General features: G+C 34.4%; 2 protein-coding genes across 6 annotated transcripts; one reads left to right on the forward strand and one right to left on the reverse strand.

Annotated features, from left to right (window-relative positions):
* The first annotated feature begins 1248 nt into the window (after nucleotides 1-1248).
* LOC18056098 (golgin candidate 2) lies at nucleotides 1249-8858 on the forward strand. 2 transcript variants are annotated; one of them, XM_024178716.1, is made up of 10 exons: nucleotides 1249-1506; nucleotides 1638-2594; nucleotides 4151-4261; nucleotides 4429-4488; nucleotides 4975-5032; nucleotides 7060-7136; nucleotides 7278-7370; nucleotides 7627-7752; nucleotides 8334-8381; nucleotides 8482-8858. In XM_024178716.1, exons 1-10 carry the CDS (start codon nucleotides 1453-1455, stop codon nucleotides 8833-8835), a joined length of 1938 nt encoding a protein of 645 aa, XP_024034484.1. In that variant the 5' UTR covers nucleotides 1249-1452; the 3' UTR covers nucleotides 8836-8858. The 2 variants fall into 2 exon arrangements, with proteins under 2 accessions (XP_024034484.1, XP_006451643.1); XM_006451580.2 differs by having other exon boundaries at nucleotides 7060-7112.
* Nucleotides 8850-16307, reverse strand: LOC18056100. 4 transcript variants are annotated; one of them, XM_006451575.2, is made up of 10 exons: nucleotides 16193-16307; nucleotides 16036-16105; nucleotides 15835-15902; nucleotides 14419-14480; nucleotides 12157-12238; nucleotides 11811-12044; nucleotides 10423-10551; nucleotides 10251-10312; nucleotides 10034-10147; nucleotides 8850-9348 (listed from the first exon to the last, which is right to left on the reverse strand). In XM_006451575.2, coding segments are annotated over exons 1-10 (873 nt in total). In that variant the 5' UTR covers nucleotides 16244-16307; the 3' UTR covers nucleotides 8850-9347. The 4 variants fall into 4 exon arrangements, with proteins under 4 accessions (XP_006451638.1, XP_006451639.1, XP_024034485.1 ...); XM_006451576.2 differs by having other exon boundaries at nucleotides 8850-9354; XM_024178717.1 differs by lacking the exons at nucleotides 16036-16105; nucleotides 16193-16307 and adding an exon at nucleotides 15990-16020 and having other exon boundaries at nucleotides 8850-9354.
* Between the last annotated feature and the right edge of the window lie 2033 nt (nucleotides 16308-18340).

An 18340-nucleotide genomic window follows, 5' to 3' on the forward strand; every position in this document is an offset into this window, starting at 1 on the left:
TCAATCTACATGACCAAAATATTGCATTCGGATTATGAGGCGTACTAGAAACCAGAACACATGCATGCACACCACACCAACAATAATTTGGAATGCATTTAACTTTTCTATGTAACTGTCCACTAACTGAAGATTTTGAGTTCTAGCTTGATGCCATTTGCAAGTGAATGGTATAGTTGTGAGCTTCAATGTATAGATGAAGTGCTTGATTGATTATATGAGCAAGTTTGATAGATTATATGAGCCGGTTTGACAGACTAAATGAATGTTATGGTTGTGAGCTTCAATTTAGTTGGTTCTTGAATTTATATAGTCCATGTTGTAATCGTTGTGTTCCTAATGGCTAAATATGAAATCTTTTTTTTTGTCATTTATTTAGGATAAAATTGTCATTCTATATTTGGGGTAGAAAAAATCATTTGACTAATATTTCATTAAATCTCTTTATGGTATTATGGCAAAAGTGGACTAATGAAAAATTTTGTAAACTTTAGGTGAATTTCTGCCAAAAAAAAATATTTGTATGTTTTTAAAAAAGTCTGAAATAATAAGTGGTCGGTAAATAATTATCATTTTTTGAAAATTAAAATAATACTGGAGTGACAATTTTGTAAATATTATCATGACAATTTAGTGAAACTGTAATAGTGATAGTTTTGTAAATACTCTTCTGGTACTTTTGTATAATTGAGAAAGTGGCAGTTTTGTAATAAAACTAAGTTTTTTCTCAATATGTAGCCTAGCTTAGCTCACTAAAAATTTCGTCTCCATTGTCATCCCTAAAAAGATTTGTCTCACTTTAACATACTAAATTTACAATAAAAAAATTCAATATATTATATAGTAAAACTTACTATTTTGCCACATAATTACACAAATTTTTCTGTCTGTGTTAGTCTGTCATAATTGAGCCCGAGTACAGTCATGTTCCCTCATCCTATTATGTAAACTTTTTAGTTTTCACGTTAAACGATAGGTATAAGGGTCTTGTTAAGTTACAGTTGCTGTAATTTACGTTCATGCAAAAATCAAGCAGATCCCACTGCCTGTTACAACTTTTTGCATGTTTTTGTATGGGTGTAAATTACAAATTAGCAATTGCCTAGTTAAAAAGTTTTTAAGGGTGATTAGCAGATACCACCCCTGATGTTTGGAGAAACCACCGGTAAATGAAGCTGTTTCCTAAATTCACAACCACCTCCCCTAGACGTGGAGTTATTTAACTGGAAATATTAAATTGTCTAATCCAAAGTTGAAACGACACCGTTACTTTGGCACTTAGTGCTCTGCAAATCTGCATCCTCCGCTTCCACCTTCGTCATCTCATTGTTTGTTCGTCGAGCGAAAGCAAAGAGAAAATATAAAAGATCATTGTTGATTATACTTCATTAAAATGTGTTAAATAAGTAACTGTATTTGATTTGAAAATTAAAAAAAAAATCAGTAATTACAATGGCGCATTGGATCTCCAACAAACTCAAAGTCGCTGAAACTTTCCTTCAACAGGTTCAATTTCTCTCTTTCTCATTTCTTCATTTTTTTTGAAAGCTTTTATTTTTTTAATTTTACTTTTATTTTTCATTTGATGTCAGTTTTATTCTTTTTCTGTAAATTGAATTACTTAATCAACGGCTCAGATCGATCAACAAGCGGCAGAATCGCTTGGCAAGGGCGATAAGCCTCGATCTGAAGATCCTCAAATCGATGGCCCATCAAAGAGCAGTGGCTCTGTTTCATTAAAGGATCAATTGAAGAAGAGAACACAAGAAATTAATGATTACAGAGGCAAATTGCAGAGTGACCCTAATGTTAAAAACGTTTATAATAGAAATAATTCATTCACAAGTTCGAAAGAAACTAAACATAAGTCTACGCTTACTGATAGTGACTGGACCGAATTGCTTGGCACGCCTGATAAGGGTCTGAGTTTGGGAAATGTTAGGAAGGATGAGAGAAGGAGGCAAGGGGGCACTTTGGGTAATAGAAATAGGAAGATTAATAAAAATAGCAGCTTGATTAAATCTGGATGGAGTAAGGTAAATGGTGGAAATAAGCCTAGTGATGGGGACGAGTCTGGTTCTTCAGGGAGGTCGTCAAGCGTTGAATTGCAAAATGATGGGAAGAATATAAATGGGCAAGATGTAAAACCCCAAGATGGTAGAAGTAAAGAAAATGACGATGTTAAGAAGAATAGCCGGTTGGAAATGGTGTCCGTACCTGGGAAAGTTGATGCATTTTCCGATGTGAAGATCGGAATGAATGATGTTGATGGGCGGTTGCCGAGTAACATTAGAGGGAACCATAAATCCAATGAAGGAATTAGGGCTTCTGTATTAAATGATTCGAAGAGAGGATCTTCTTCAACAAGTGAGGATGGATCTGATTCCAATTCAGATTCGTCGTCTTCTGAATCTGAAAGTGAACGAGAGAGGGAGGAAAGGAGGAAGCTGAGGGAGAAGATTTTGGCTGAGAAAGCAGCAGCTAAAGCAGGGGATGCCATTAAAGAGCGTGAAAATATGGTTGCTCGATTAGAGGGTGAGAAGCAGAGCTTGGAGAAAATACTTGAAGAACGAGCCAAACAACAAGTAAAAGAGGTAATGTTGTTGGTTATTTATTTGATGATTGGTTTAATCACGGTCATGCTTTTCTTTGATGACTGAAAAAATAATGTCTAGTTTGTTTTCAGTTACAAGGAAAATAATGAATTATTATATGTTTGTGATTTCTTATTGCAAGCTTTGAATTTTGAACCAGTTTATCAAATAATTTGAAGTGAAGATATGTTTGAAAGAACCATGGTAATTCTAGGATAAACAACTTATGAGCAATTCTGTGTTGTTATAACTTTTATTGACTTCAGGCACTTTTTAAAATTGTTTTGCACAGCTGACTGAAAAATCAGTGTAGGGAAATTGGCTTGATACTTGAACTGAACATTTCCTTCAGCATCATCCAAGCATCTACTGCTTCACTTTGCCAGTAGAAAATTGAGTTGGAAAGTAAAAGACAAGGCCCTCTCCTGAATCTCAAGTGTGATCCTGATAATTTGACATCCTTAATGTGTGATATGGTAAAATATGTAGCTTTTTCACATGTATGAGTTATCATGATTAGAACCTAGGAACTCCTCCCAGACCCTCAGCCGTAGCACCTGGGAATTGCTTTATGTGGCTAAAGTGTTCTGCCATTACAATCTTAGCATTGGTATTCTTCCAAAAGATGGCTTTTGGTAAATTTGGGTCAAGATTAGCATGAAAGTCTTCTTTGAACATCAGTTCAGGTTCATGCTTGGTTTTCAGATTCTGGGAAATTCCAACTAACCTGATGCAAACACTCAAACACACACACACTCCTGAAATATATATTTACTTGTTTATTCACTATGCTTTTAATAAGAAAGAAGTAATAGGATTGCTGCTTTCTTTCTTTCCTATTTCTTGTCCTTCTCTCGTTAGGTTTTCACAATTCAAAGGACCAGGCCAATTGTTTGAATTTCGCATAGAGTTTAAATGCTACTGTCTTTTAAGCACTTGGAGGGCTCAATTTTAAGGGTTTCCAGTTTGATCTTGAAGCAGTTTTAATACATGAATATAGTATCCTGAAAATTTAAGCATGTGAAACTCTACAAAATCCTCTTGTTCCGTGATAAATACTTTGTCCCCTTAAAACAACATTCTTACAAGAAGCATGTTCTGTTAAATTTTTTCAGAAAGATGCTTATTCATTTTGGGTTTTTATCATTAGGATACATATTAAACAAGTTTGTATGTGGCAATGATTCTGTAAATGTGTTGTTCATGTAAAATTTCTAAAATCTTTGTGATTCACCCAATTTGACCCGTTCTCAGGAGCTTCCAAGATTTTCTTATCTCCCAAGAGTTTATACTCGATTCTCTGGTGTTATTCATAGTAGTTGACATTATCTTCTAACTTCTTTATTCATAGTAGTTGACATTATCTTCTAACTTCTTTATTCATAGTAGTTGACATTATCTTCTAACTTCTTTATTCATAGTAGTTGACATTATCTTCTAACTTCTTTATTCATAGTAGTTGACATTATCTTCTAACTTCTTTATTCATAGTAGTTGACATTATCTTCTAACTTCTTTATTCATAGTAGTTGACATTATCTTCTAACTTCTTTCAGGCTTCGGAGCTTCAGACAAGTATGATGGAGACTATGGACGCTGTTGAGTTAGAAAAGCAGAGACATAATAATACCAGAATGGAAGCCCTTCAACTATTGGCTAAACTGGAGGTACTGCATCCTTTTTTAGAAGGCTGGATTACATATTATTTGGACTGTGTCATCAATTTTTCGATTGTATCCTATGACGAGCTAAATGATTCCTACTTTATTGAAGTTCTTGCCATGCCATTATTAAGGGTTAATTTGTGGTTTCTAATGATAAATGCCGGTTGCAGACTGCAAATGCTGATCTTGCGAGAGCCCTTGCTGCTGCACAGAAGAAACTTGAAATGGAGGTATGATGTCATTCTAATTCTTTGTTGGGTTGCAAATCCATCTCTTTCTTTATCCTGTTAACTGTTCTTCAATTATTTTGGGAATCTTAGAGCAGTATTTTTTTTTTTTTTTTGGCTAATTTAGATCCTACTTTTGCATTATTACTTCTACAATAAATTACTAGTACTGTGATTTAAGATCAGCTAGTTGTTGTCTGAGCGTTTGTGGCAAAATTATGGTGGTTTAATAATGAGATATATTCATACTGGCGATGGTGAATCATTGATGAGCTATAGTGTCAAACAGGATAAATTTTTTACTCAGCTTCCCCTGCTTTAGCTTATGAAACTTCACTAACACTGATGAATACACACATGTAGTGGTGTAAATTAGTAAAAATTTGATGAGTTATAGTGTGAAACAGGGCAAACATTTGACTTGCCTCCTTTCGATTTACACCAACTACGTGTTTAAATAATTGTTTTTCCTGTTTTTTGTGGGGCCAGACTAATCAAGTAGCTGAACTTCGACAACAAACAGAGTTGAAAGAAGTGGCCCATGAAGGTATGTTATCTTTTGATATTATCTGATCGTTTGAATATTTTGAAAAATAAATAAATAAATAAATAAAATACATCTCCCTACATTCTCCCCCAGCCCCCAAAAATGACGCCACTGCATAGGGGTGGACAGAACTGAACCGGTTCCGAGGAAAACGGATTCAGTTTGGTTTGTTTTCCCCTAAAAAAAGAAAACAATAATATAAATGAATCGAAAAAAATCGGAACAGAAAATTTTGGTTTGGTTTTCAGTTCAAATTCTCAAAACCGGAACCGAACCTAAAAAAGGGTTAACATTTTTTATATTAAAATAGTGCCATGTGGCATGATTTAAGAGACATAAGAAAACCAAAAATAAAAAAGTTAAATTTTGAAAGAAAATTAACAAAAAAAATTATAAATTTATGAAGGACCAAACTGAACCAAAATTTTCAGTTGCCCACCTCTAGCACTGCAATTCAACCACTTCCCTAGCAATCAAATGGGACTTGCATGACTTCTTGAAAAGTTGCTACCTTATTGTTGGATAAGATCGCCCGCAAAGGGGCAGCCCAGTTGGTTGAGGGCATGAGATTTGGTGCTTTGGCTGTATCGAGGTCTTGGGTTCAATCCTTTTGGTGAGCTTAAAAATTCCACCTTTTGTTGTCAATAGGTCATGGCGCCTGATCGATCTCCCAGTTTAGGGCTTGGCAGGGGTGGACCGATGGTCCCATGGTGCGGGAGTCTGGGTTATCCAAAAAAATAAATAAATAAATAAAAAAGAAAATTGCTGGATAAGACCAAAGTTCAACACTAATTATTGCAGTTTTCTTTTTAAATCATAGGTGGGCCATGACTGTAGGCTACTTTAAAAGCTGCAATCTTATTGTATATGTGATGATAATTGTATTTGACGCGGCAATGGTTGGTTCCTGTCTCATTGCTGGCCTCCAAAAAGTAACCCTTTTTTTTTTAGGGGGGGAGCATTCAAAAATTAAATTGTGGGAATTTCAGCTCACATTATGGGACTTTATATTTTGAGGTTAGATGAAAAAAGGATATAAATTAGGATTTGAAGATGTTTATATTGCCTTAGTCTAGTAAAATAGAAAAGCTGAAACCTTCTAGAGCATTAACCTTATTGTTAGTTATTAGAGCTGTAAAACTAAGGTAGAAGTAGAATCAATAATACTGATTAAGGAGTAGTTTTTAGATTAAATTTTTGGACATGAGTTGGGATAAAATGGTTATCTTGCAAGTTTTGTTATGCTGATATTAGTGGTGTCAATAAGAACCTTTAAGAATGATTGTAGTTTCGAACAGACGCCTTTCATACAACTAGCTTTCTTTTTTCTTTCTTGGTGGAAGCTGTTTGAACTAAAGAAATAAATAAAAGGACAATACTTCTCTTTGTATCCTAGAGTTGACTACAGAATGAAGCCGCCATACAGCCCGATTGATAAATGAAGCAATGTAATCAAAAGTACGGTTTCTTGGTCCTTGGAAGTTGCAGTTTCAATTATGATATTTGTTTCTCAATTCAGTCATGACTTTTGTCCCTTATTTTAAAGTGTACACCCTGATTGGATATGTGTCCATCCGTTGGTGTCTGATGCGCCCTCCCCATAATTGTGCCCATGCAACATGTCCAGCATTGGTAGAAAATGTTCTGTGACTCATAAATGCTCAAGGCGGGTTTATTGGTATTGGCTGTTTCGCGTGACATGCTTTCTCAAAATACATCACCTTCGTCCATGTCTCATCTGACCTCCTACACCTTCTTGAAAGTTTATTTTACCTCCTCACTGTGCAAAGGATCTTAACCAAGTTTGTGATGACTGTCCCAAGTGCAGTAATTTTCAGTAGGCTAATGTCAAACATTCATTTAGTTGGTGGTTTTTCTCTGAAGATTGTTTAGCATATAATTGACTACATTTGAGTAGTGTAATATTTGGACTGTTTTTGAAGTGAATTTGTTCGATATGCTTAAGATTTATCCTGCCTATATTCATTGCTTGGAATGAGTCCTGAAATACCTTTCCTTTGTTTTAGAACTCAGCCAGAGGAACTCCAATACTCATCAAACTGGAATTTATCTAAAGCGAGTGAGTTACATCTGCCAGTCCCCTGTAGGTTGCTTAGGATGTGTTATTTACTTTTATTTATTTTTCCTTTTTCTTTTTATTCAGCTTTTATATCATCCTCCTGCATAAAAAATTCTTGCATGACTGTTTTGTGATAGAATTTTCATTTTATGTGAAAATGTTTAGTTGGCAGCTTCAAAAGGAGTTGAATTTGAGCGGGAGATACTTGAGGCAGAATATACTTTCATAGCTGACAAAATCATCCAATTGGAAGATAAGGTGAGCCTGTATTTCAGATGTTACTCATTTACAAACTGAGATGTTCGTGTGTTCTAGAATATTGAGACAATATAAACAATGCAGTGCATCTATAAGGTTCGAAGTCTTAAAACGCCATGACGTAATAGTGATGTTGAGAAACTGACTGAGAAGTAACTCAAGCCATTCTTATGTTTAGAATATTTTCTTTTATCTGTTAGTATGAATGAGATCATTTTGGTAACATCGATTTTTAATCATTTGTGTTATATCTCAGGCAAAGAAGCTGGAAGGAAACATCGAAATGACAAGGAAGGAGATAGAGGATCCAACAGAAGTAGAAATTGAGCTAAAGCGAAGGCTTGGTCAGCTTACTGACCATTTAATTCAGAAACAAGCACAGGTTTTCCCTTTAAACTTTTTACCTGGTCGCACCACAATTTCCAGTAATGAGGATGCTTAGCTTGGCTTTTTTTCACATGGATGGGATTATAGAAACATCTAGTCTTTCCATAATAACATTACTCCTTTTCATGGAAAGAATGGTAATTTTCTTTTGAAATATTGTACTAACAAAAGAATGAAAACAAGAAGTAGAAGTCCTAAACCTTTTAGTGTAAAATTGTAAACATAGTTTTTTCATTTTACTAAATGCCTTCCACCTTTGCGCTTTGAAAGTGGACCAGGAAAAGAGTTTTGATATTAAATTGCATTTCTCTTTTGGTGGTTGTTGTTGCTTAATGTTTTCAGAACACTGGTATATAGCTGTTAGTCTCGTTATAATATATTGATCCCGTGTCAGATAAAAGCTACTTTGTCTTGCTGTGTTATTGAAGTTTCTCTAGTTAAGGAGATAATGATTGAAACTATTAACTAGTAATGGAAGACCACATAACAGTTTGAACTATTAGGCGTCGAGTGTTACGATGCCATATCTGCAATTTTCAAAGACTAGTAACTTTTTAATTCTGCTCATTCAACCAGGTGGAGGCTCTCTCCTCAGAGAAGGCCACTCTTGCATTCAGAATTGAGGTAAAATTTCACTCCAAAACTGCTGTTTGCTTTCTTTTTTGGGGGGAAAAAAAGTGTAACAAATTTAGTTATTGATAATTTCTGCCCAACACATTTGCAGGCAGTTTCAAGGTTGCTGGATGAGAACAAGCCAGTGACCGGCTCCTCATCAAGAGATTTAGAATTTGGAGCATGGGATCTCTCCCAATCAAACTTGAGGCCCCTTTTTGAAGAAAAAATCCGTTCTGGGAAGAAGCATATAGGATCATTGCTTAAGCAGTTGGATTCTATATTTTTGGCTGGTGTGGTGTTTCTGAGGAGAAATCCGATAGCAAAATTGTGGTCTTTGGTGTACCTTGTATGCCTTCATTTATGGGTCATTTACATTCTGTTATCACATTCACAGTCATCAGCCGAGGCGAGATCTGGTGCTGTCTTTTCTTTGGAGAATATCAATAACACTGCAAGTTTGTAATTGATGGTTTTTTGGGTCCAAATTTGTTGTTCATTTGTTTAGCCTCAGCTTTTTAATAGGTCCTTGCCACCTGGGGTTTAATTTGCTCACTTTCCCCCTTAACCGAGACACAGAATTGGGCAGGTTATGTAATCATGTACATATTATAATGGCAACATGTTAAAATGATCAACTGCATTTCAGCATTCATCTCTCTTAACACTTGAAGTTGCCTTAATGATATCTATATTCTCCAAGCTTCTATACAAGCCTAATGCCACGTTCTCATGTATCCTATAAAACAATTTCAATGAAAATATAAACAAGCTTCAATTGCAACAAGCGCATTGTCATACCCTAGAGGCTGTAGAAAAGTACTAAGTAGGGAAAAAGCTACAAATGAAAGCTAGAAAGTAAGCATAGTCCTCTTTGATAGTTGAAACCTTGTATGACCAATGACCACATTGAAAAATTGAACCATCAGAACGTTCTTAACCCATCTTCAATTCATCGCTGCTTTCTCTGTGGTTTGTTCTACACCTTGCACAATGAAAAATGCCTTAAAAATACTAATGCATGCATCAGATTCAAACTTAGAATAGTACATCCACTACATAACATAAAATTATTCTGAAATTTTATTACTCTCTTTCAACTTATTTATCTGTTCAGATATATTTTCTAATTTCCCCCCTACTATAATCAATGTATCCCATTTGTCTCCCTATTATTTTTATAATAACCATTAACCCCCTGACAATATAAGTTTAGAATATTATTCTTATTTTCAAATACATTTTTATTTATATTTAATCACATCAAAACATATATTTTTTATTTTCAATACTAAATTTTTTTTTATATTTTCAATACTAAAATCTTTTTTATTAAGTTTCTAGTCATATAATTTATTTAATCTATAATAAATATAAATAAAAGTGTATTTGAAAATAAACGTAATATCGTAAACTAATACTGTCAGGGGATTACTGGCTATTATAAAAACAGTAAGGGGATAAATGACATATATTAATTATAGTAGGGGGAAAATTAGCAATCTCCCTATTTTCTATGAGAATCAACATAAAGAAAACATACAGCTGCAATTCCATAATTCCTTAAGGAACGGCAAACTAAATGCACAAAGATGAACAGAGACACTAGTTACGATATTCATTTCCAATGATAAAATAATTCTGGCGACAATCTGTAGTCTCACCAGTTTGGCCCTTCTTGTGGAAGATTACGGCTGTACAAAGGCAATTCAAAGAGTATTGTCTTCAACCACCAAGGTAAATTTCCATACACTACTGGGGGCAATGGAATCAGAGGGCTGTAACAGAGAATTCATCAAAAAATGAAGAGAACATGTTAGGTTTGCTCCTCCACCAGATTGTATCAATGTAAATCTATAAGAACCAAAGGGATTGGTTGACCTGGTTGTTTTCTTATACAGTCTGTATGCAGGCATGTTGCCAAATTTCTTGTCTGCTGACTCCTGCATCCGTTCATACGAATGAAGCGTGAAAGGCATCATAAGCATATTTACAAATGGATTTGGACCTATAAAATATATGCGCACCCGTGTGTGTAATAAGAGAGGCAAACCTCAAGCAATGGTATGCCACTGATAAAAAGAAGCAACAATGTAAGAAAGATCGGCCCAAGGATTACAAGCCACTCAGCACCATCCAGTACCGGAGTAGAAGCAACAAAAATTCCCCACCATAGAAAAATCTGAACACCACATTTATCAATTAAAAAAGTTAAGGTCAAGGCAACAGATAGCAGAGTTGATTGACAGCCGTATATCCTTAGAGTTGGATGCTAACTGCAATTTGAGAACACAATTGAGGGTTTTTACTTATTGCTAAATGGCTACTCTCTTTGAAAGTATCAATTTTCTTGATCCATACAAGTACTGCAGCACACTAAGGTACCTTATATATGCACAGGTTAATTTCACTGACCGCCTGTAAGTTTTGCATTGGATACACTGGCATTTTAATTGCATTTCACAAAACATCCTCCATTAGCTTTAATAAAGTATGGCTATCTAAATTATTTGACAGGCATCTGACAAGTAAAACAATCTTTAGATAGAGAGAGAACGCAACTCACTATCATGCCAATTTGACTAACCATGCCCATGTGACGCATCTGCCAAAAGACAAATAAAATAAAACCCCACCAACTCCTGAAACATTCTCATACACTCACAAAGTTCATTGGAAAACTTCATAGTAGTTTTTTGAAGCCCTGATCTTGTTGCTTAAGTGACTGCAAAAGGATTTCAACCAAGACTTGCACCAGAGCATTGCGCTGTTCATTAATCTTAAAAAATTGGCTAAAGAATGCTTTCGTTTTCCATTAATGAGATTTTGTTATCAGAATGCACAAATCTGTTGTGCTAGTGAAAACCCCAATCTGACAAGTATGAATGTGTTTGATGTTGTATATAGTTAAGCGGGATTTCACAGTGCATGCATGACACCACTGTGGTGACATTATGACTTAATGATATGTGTGTCATTATTATGGTTTAGAGTGAATAATATTCAATATTTGGTATTGAAACCCTACACAATCCCTCACTAAGCAAATATAGACAGTTTGGAGATCCTGGACACAATCTTCCTAGAGATGGGAGCCCCTTGGCTCACTTTTTCAAGCCTTTTAATCTTGAAGATTAGCAACTGTTAAAGCATTCACCAGCAGAGGTAATCTTAAGCCATAATTATGTAGACATGTTATTACATATCAAAAGCAACTAGTTGAGTTCTAGAGCCAATGATTTTTTCATGTGATTATAAAAGTTTCATACTTGAAATAAAAGACTTGAATGGAAATCAAAAAGCTAGCCACATGACAAAACAGAGATATAATCACTTTACTATGACCAAGAGCGTAAAATCTTGATAATGACTAGATTTAGTGATTGCAGACAAAAGCCAGATCTAAGAGGTAGTGACATTTAAAAGAAGTGAAGGACCAACCTCACCAAAATAGTTTGGATGTCGAGAATATTTCCAAAACCCAACATTACACCACTTCCCTCTGTTTTCTGGGGAGTTCTTGAAAGACAGTTTTTGCTGATCAGCTATAGCTTCAATAGAGACACCCACCGACCACATTATCCACCCAATCACATCCACAGCCTGAACAGATGGATCTCTGTCACTCGCATTAACCACCGTTACTGGTAAACTCACAGTCCACACCCAAACAGCCTGTAGTATAAATTGCATAAATCATATTTTAATGGTAACATATTCCCACATGAATAAACTAGAGAGAGCTCTAACTGATTCTCTAGTGTAGAAAGCAATAAATATAAGATACCTGAAATATCCAGAAAATTGCCAATTTGCCTAAATTACTACGCATTTCATCAAAGCGTCGATCCTCACCCCAATTCAGAATCCTGGTCAGGAACATTAATAGAGTTAATAGAGTAAAATCACAAATGAAACATAACAAAGTGGTTATAAATAGCATTCCTTTCCATATTAGACTGAGGGGGTAACACCACTAGTGTCAAAGAATCAAGAGGATGGCCTGAGAAATTTTAGATAAACTTTAACTTTATGAGTAGTAACCATACTGTTTATCAAAAAAAAACTATACTGTTTATAAAACATAAAATAATAATAATAATAATAATAATAATAATAAAAAAAATAAAAAATAAAAAAACCTAGCCATACTGGAGAGGAGAGGATAACTGTGGAACATTTGGTTACATTGAAAAGGTATGCCTGGTCAGGAACATTAATAGAGTTAATAGAGTAAAATCACAAATGAAACATAACAAAGTGGTTATAAATAGCATTCCTTTCCATATTAGACTGAGGGGATAACACCACTAGTGTCACAGAATCAAGAGGATGGCCTGAGAAATTTTAGATAAACTTTAACTTTATGAGTAGTAACCATACTGTTTATAAAACATAAAATAATAAAAAAAATAAAATAAAAAAACCTAGCGATACTGGAGAGGAGAGGATAACTGTGGAACATTTGGTTACATTGAAAAGGTATGCCTGCTGAATGTTCAAGAAAGATAGCAGAAGGGACTATTACCAACACTAACTACAGGCTCAGCTGTTAGGATAATAGCCCAATAGCCCCCAAGTGGCAGTTTATCAGGAACATACCTCCAAAAGCCTTAAAAATGGTACTCCTCCATCTGACCTCTTATTCTTATCCAACATTAAAATCCCTCATCATCCCTTTCCCTTCATGGCCACTACTTTCAGCAACAAGAACAGCAAAGTACCTTTCCATTCTTGATTGGATGCATATTTTGGTTTGTTTGTGTGTGCATATTTTCATTTAGTAATATTTTCTTCAAAAGGAATAATAAATGTTTCTAAAAATAAAACAATAATTTATAAGAAGCACAACTACTCTGGAGGCAGATGTACCTTCAGCTGCCACTTAAAGAATAACAATTACCATTATCCCAAAAATGGGCAAGACCAGTTTAGATTACTATGGTTAGACAAAGATTGAAACTTACGCCGAGGGGGCTAGCCAACCACTGTTCCCAACAGTGTCAGTCTGATTCTGGTTCTGGTAAATCTAATTCTTTTGAAGGTCAGCTAAACTGTTAGGTATGATACACATTATGGACACATGTACATGGGCATATTTTTTCATCTAACACACGATATGATATCGCACCATAATCTACTGACGATAAGAAACCCAAATTGCAAAGCTACTTTAAGGATACACATTCCAAGTGATTAGTTCCCTACAAAATATTTCAACTAGAGTTGTAAGATTCTATGTATTACAATGAAATAAAGATACTGAAAACCATTAGTTTACTGATTAGAGAAAACTAAACCATTAAAATTCAGATCAATTTCAGGTAGTGCAAACTTTTATTTCGCATATGCAAGAATACAGAAGAAGGATGAGAATGGTGAAATTTGATGACTAAAAACATCCAAATAGATAAGGTTGAAGCTTTTAAAATTAGCAAGAAGCAGGAAAAGTGAAATAGAATATCTTCAACATTGTGTAATGGAAAACTCTGGACACGGCACATATGTTATGAAATGGCAGTACAGACATTCACACTTAAAAACAGTAATTGTTAATCAAACTGCAGTATAAAAACTGATTCTGACATGAACGGAACTAAGATGATTGGTGTAGTACAAGAAAACGTAAAATAAGAAACATTCAGGTAAAGCAAAAGTAAACAGCCAGGGAAAAGATGAGGAAGCTTGACAAATAGCCAGGTTATTTGAAACGAATACTAATTGCAGCAGCGAATTGCAGCAGCAACTCTCAAATAAAACAAGGCAAGCCAATAGCAACAGTATTTACACCAAAACACTAGTTGTAGCTTTATGATGTAAAATATGATGTTTTCAACACTAATTAGACGGACGAAGACAATGTTAAGAAAGCTCCTGAAAAGTATGATAAAGCTACACATTCAATAACCAGACAGTTGACATGTAAAATATGGTCTTCCCAATCAAAGAACTATTGTTCGTATAACATTAATATTTTGAACCGATATTGTACAATACCTAAAACAAAAATCCCTGGCAGAATAAGAAATTTGCTTCTCATGCAATGTACCTCATCAATAGAAAGAGAGCTAGGCGAAGACCCCATACAACTGCAAGAAATGTCAAGACAACCTGAAAAATTAAAGCAGCAAAACCATTAAATGAATAATGAACTAGAGAACATAAAGAGTATCATATGATAAATGTTCGAGAGAAAATAGAAGGTCAACAATATAATGCCACGTGTCAATGAGGGTTAGAAATAAAAGAGTATTAAGTAAAGTTGGTTTACACTGGCTACTCCAAAGATTAACGCAGAGAGGAATGCTCATCCTAACATGGACAGAATGAGATGAAGATTATTTTATTAATGGGCAAACAAGGGGTTGTTATCACCAAAAGGAATATTGTTTCCTCAGCTAGAAATAAGGAACCAATGGGAGAGCAGCTTGTCAAAAAAGAGGAAATAAAAAACTGCCATGCCAGTAGCAGATGAAACAGCTCCCTCAAAGATGATTGGGACCATTTTTGCTTCGCTTGACACGTGTCCAAATGGACAAAGCGAGTGAATGAACGAATGAGCACAATCATTAAACAAGGCTATCGAGTTGTTTACACCACCCGAAGGAAAGACAATATTGTACCTGCCTGCGTAGGGAAAGCATCAATAAAGTAACGCCAACTGGCAAGGTGACGGGAATACCCCAAGTGCACTCAATATATAAACACTCAGGTTTTCTCTTTTGTACCAAGCAAAACGCACCAACAAATAAAAAAAAAAGGTCAAGGCTCATCTTCAACCTTGAGCCAACGCCATTGTTGAGGGTTAGCAAACCCTTGACACCAAAACCAACCTAGAACTAACTTGAGCATCAAAGTATGATCGCCAGCCACCACTAGCTCTATCTCTAACCTCTATTCCCCATTTTTATTGGATAAACAAGCTCCCAAAATTGCCTCCTTCTATACCTACCTTCCCTTCTTAGAAACTCACTGCCCTCATTCTACCCTTAAGCTTTGATCAAGATATAAACAAGCAGCGCACCATTACAGTAGGCACTGAACCATTACTTATAAATTTATTGTGTTTGGCTGCATTTGCAACTTCCCCCAAAATCTAGTTTATGCATTTTTTTTCCCTATAAAATCTAAATAACAGTTATATCTGGATCATGGATTTAGGTTCAGCCCTTTTGCATTAAGCTTTTATAATATTTTGATTGGCAGTTATTAGACGTGATTAAATCTTCGCCATACAATGGTATAAATGCAGGCACGGCAAAAGATTATAAAAAGCTTAGCATAGCTCAACTCAGCACTGTGATCCAAATTCATAAATCAGGTCCCACTTACAAGCAGGATTACAAAGCTAGTGATAAAGCAGAATCTAACATGCCTTGCTTGAAAATAATAAGAGTTCTCTAATTGTCATACAAAATTCCATGGTACTTTTTCATTATTTGTGTGTGTGTGTGTAATAATTTACCTGTCTAAAATGCCATGAGCCTTTGAGAATGAGAGTCAACAAAGCTATAATAATAAAATTGGTGCTTCCTAAAAGAAACAAAAGAAACCAAAAATTAAAACAAAATCAAGTAGCCACTAAAGAATCCCAATTAGTAGTTTTGATAATATATTTACATGAATGCGAGCAAACAAAGGAGAGTGATTATGATATGATATCTACCAGCAAAGTCAGTGACTTTATCGAACTTGAAAAGGGCAGTGATTACAAAGAATAACAACTGGTAACCCACCTGCAAACAAACACTCATCAACAAGTTTTAACACAAAAGAGAAAGAGCAAGAAAAGAAAAAAAAGAAAGAAAGTGGCAAGTTTTTACAGTGACAATGGCAGTGAGAGCTAAGAAATGGGAATCTATTACTGTTCCCATTCTTGTTCTTGATGCTGCTCAACTGATTCTGATATTATTGACAGGATGATATTCTGTTTTTGCGTTTCTTTAATTTCCCATTTATTATTATTATATATATATAGGGTATGTGTGTGTATTCATTGGTGACGTGGCGTATCGTATGTGGTTGTAATTAGAACAGCGTTGAATCAATTCTCTCTCTCCCTCTCTTTTGGAATTTGTGCTCCGCAACGAAACACGAAGGCTTTTCAATTTTTACGGGTAATTTCAGTTTCAGGGGCATTTATTGAGAGGATCATCTAAGTTACAATTAATGTAAGATATTAACAATAAAGGGTTGGCTCCATTGATGATAGAGTTACTTTAAGTGGTTTGACTGAATTTACTTTTCAGTTTAAGTCGCAGGGAAGTCGTTTTTGTTGGGAGAACATGTGCCTCTCGATTCGAACGGGGGCTTTTAATCTGAATTGTGGTACGGACTTAAAGGTACCTCCCACAGTTAGAGCCGTCTCTAAGATATCTTGTGATTAAAAACTAAAAAAAAAATATAAGATATTTTGCATCCGAATATTTAAATCTTAACTTTTAGTTCTAATATATTTAAATATTAAAATTGCTAACATTATTATTACCTAAGTATTGTTGAAAACTCTAAACAAAGATTCAAAAATTTACATCAATTAGTGAGGAGAGCTATAAATTAATGTAGCATATATTTATTTTTATTTTGCCAAACATTTACTCTATCTCTCTCTATTCGTATGAGCAAGTTTTGAACATCAAACTCCTTATTTTCCAAAACAAGAGATTTTATTATCTTAATTAGTTGTACTCACAATTTTATTAGTTGAATGAAAAGTATAAAATAATAAAAATAAATCATGTGAACTGAGGAGTATTTTCATTTAACTCATGTAATTATGTCATATCAGTTTGTAGAAGAGGTTATGATTATTTGACACTTAATAGTCTGACCTCTTTTTTTAATTGTTACAACGCATATTACAATATGAAATTTATTAAGAATTTGTATTAATAAGCTTACAATACAGCATAGAGATCTATTGAGCATAACTCTAAAATCTACACTAAGTAAAAAGAAGACCTCCAATCCATATTTAGAGAGTTGTGTTTGTGCAAATTTTTGTTGTACTGATTGAAGTAATGTAATAGCATTGGTTTTGAATATAAATACAAAATAATCAAATTAAATCATCTAAAACTAGAGATATTTTCATCCAACTAATAACTGGTTAGAGACTATAGCTCTCTTATTGCTTTTTTTTAAAAAAAATATTAAAACAACAATGATACGTCTATAACTTGATTTACAAAACTTTCTTGTATAATTTAAGGCGTAGATTATTACATGATATGAAAGTATTGGTCGAAAAATAATGAAAATAATTATATGGGTGGGTCTTGCGAGATTTTCAACCATTCAATCATTTTATATCATTGATACCTAATAATTTCATTAATGAGAAACACTTGTGTGCGTAGGATAGTCCAATACTACTCTGCCATGTGACAGAATAATAAATCTTAAAATAAAACCATTAATAGCGTATTATGAGATGAATGAAATTTAAAACTAAAATATCAGTATGGAATAATACCATTGAGCTGTCTATCGCCTCATGCTGAGGCGATAATACGTAACACCGCAAGTCCAAGAGAGATGTTTTTGACTCTTGAGGGAGATATATAAACAAATGAAAGTTGTACAGCTTCAGCTTGCCTTTGTATTGTTATAGCAATGCTTTTCAATGTTTGATTAGAGGTGGCAAAAATACCTGTCTGGTCCGGATCCGGACCGTACCCGGACTTTACGGGTCGGGTAATATTCGGTCCGGGTATGAAGCCGGGTCGGTTTTGGGCATCACTTGATAAACTCGGAATCCAGATTTTATTAAAAAAATTATAAAATATATATTATTTTAAATATTTTATATTTATTTAACTCATTTATTATACATATATAAAGTTTTAAACATTTAATGTTTATATTTTCTTGTCAAATTTTATTGAAATAAATTTAAAACTTATAAAATTACCAAGAAATAAAAAAATATATACACATAAAAATATTAAAAAATATAAAATTCAGGTACC

Source organism: Citrus clementina, unplaced genomic scaffold, assembly GCF_000493195.1.
Source record: "Citrus clementina cultivar Clemenules unplaced genomic scaffold, Citrus_clementina_v1.0 scaffold_1, whole genome shotgun sequence".
Taxonomy (NCBI): Eukaryota; Viridiplantae; Streptophyta; class Magnoliopsida; order Sapindales; family Rutaceae; genus Citrus; species Citrus x clementina.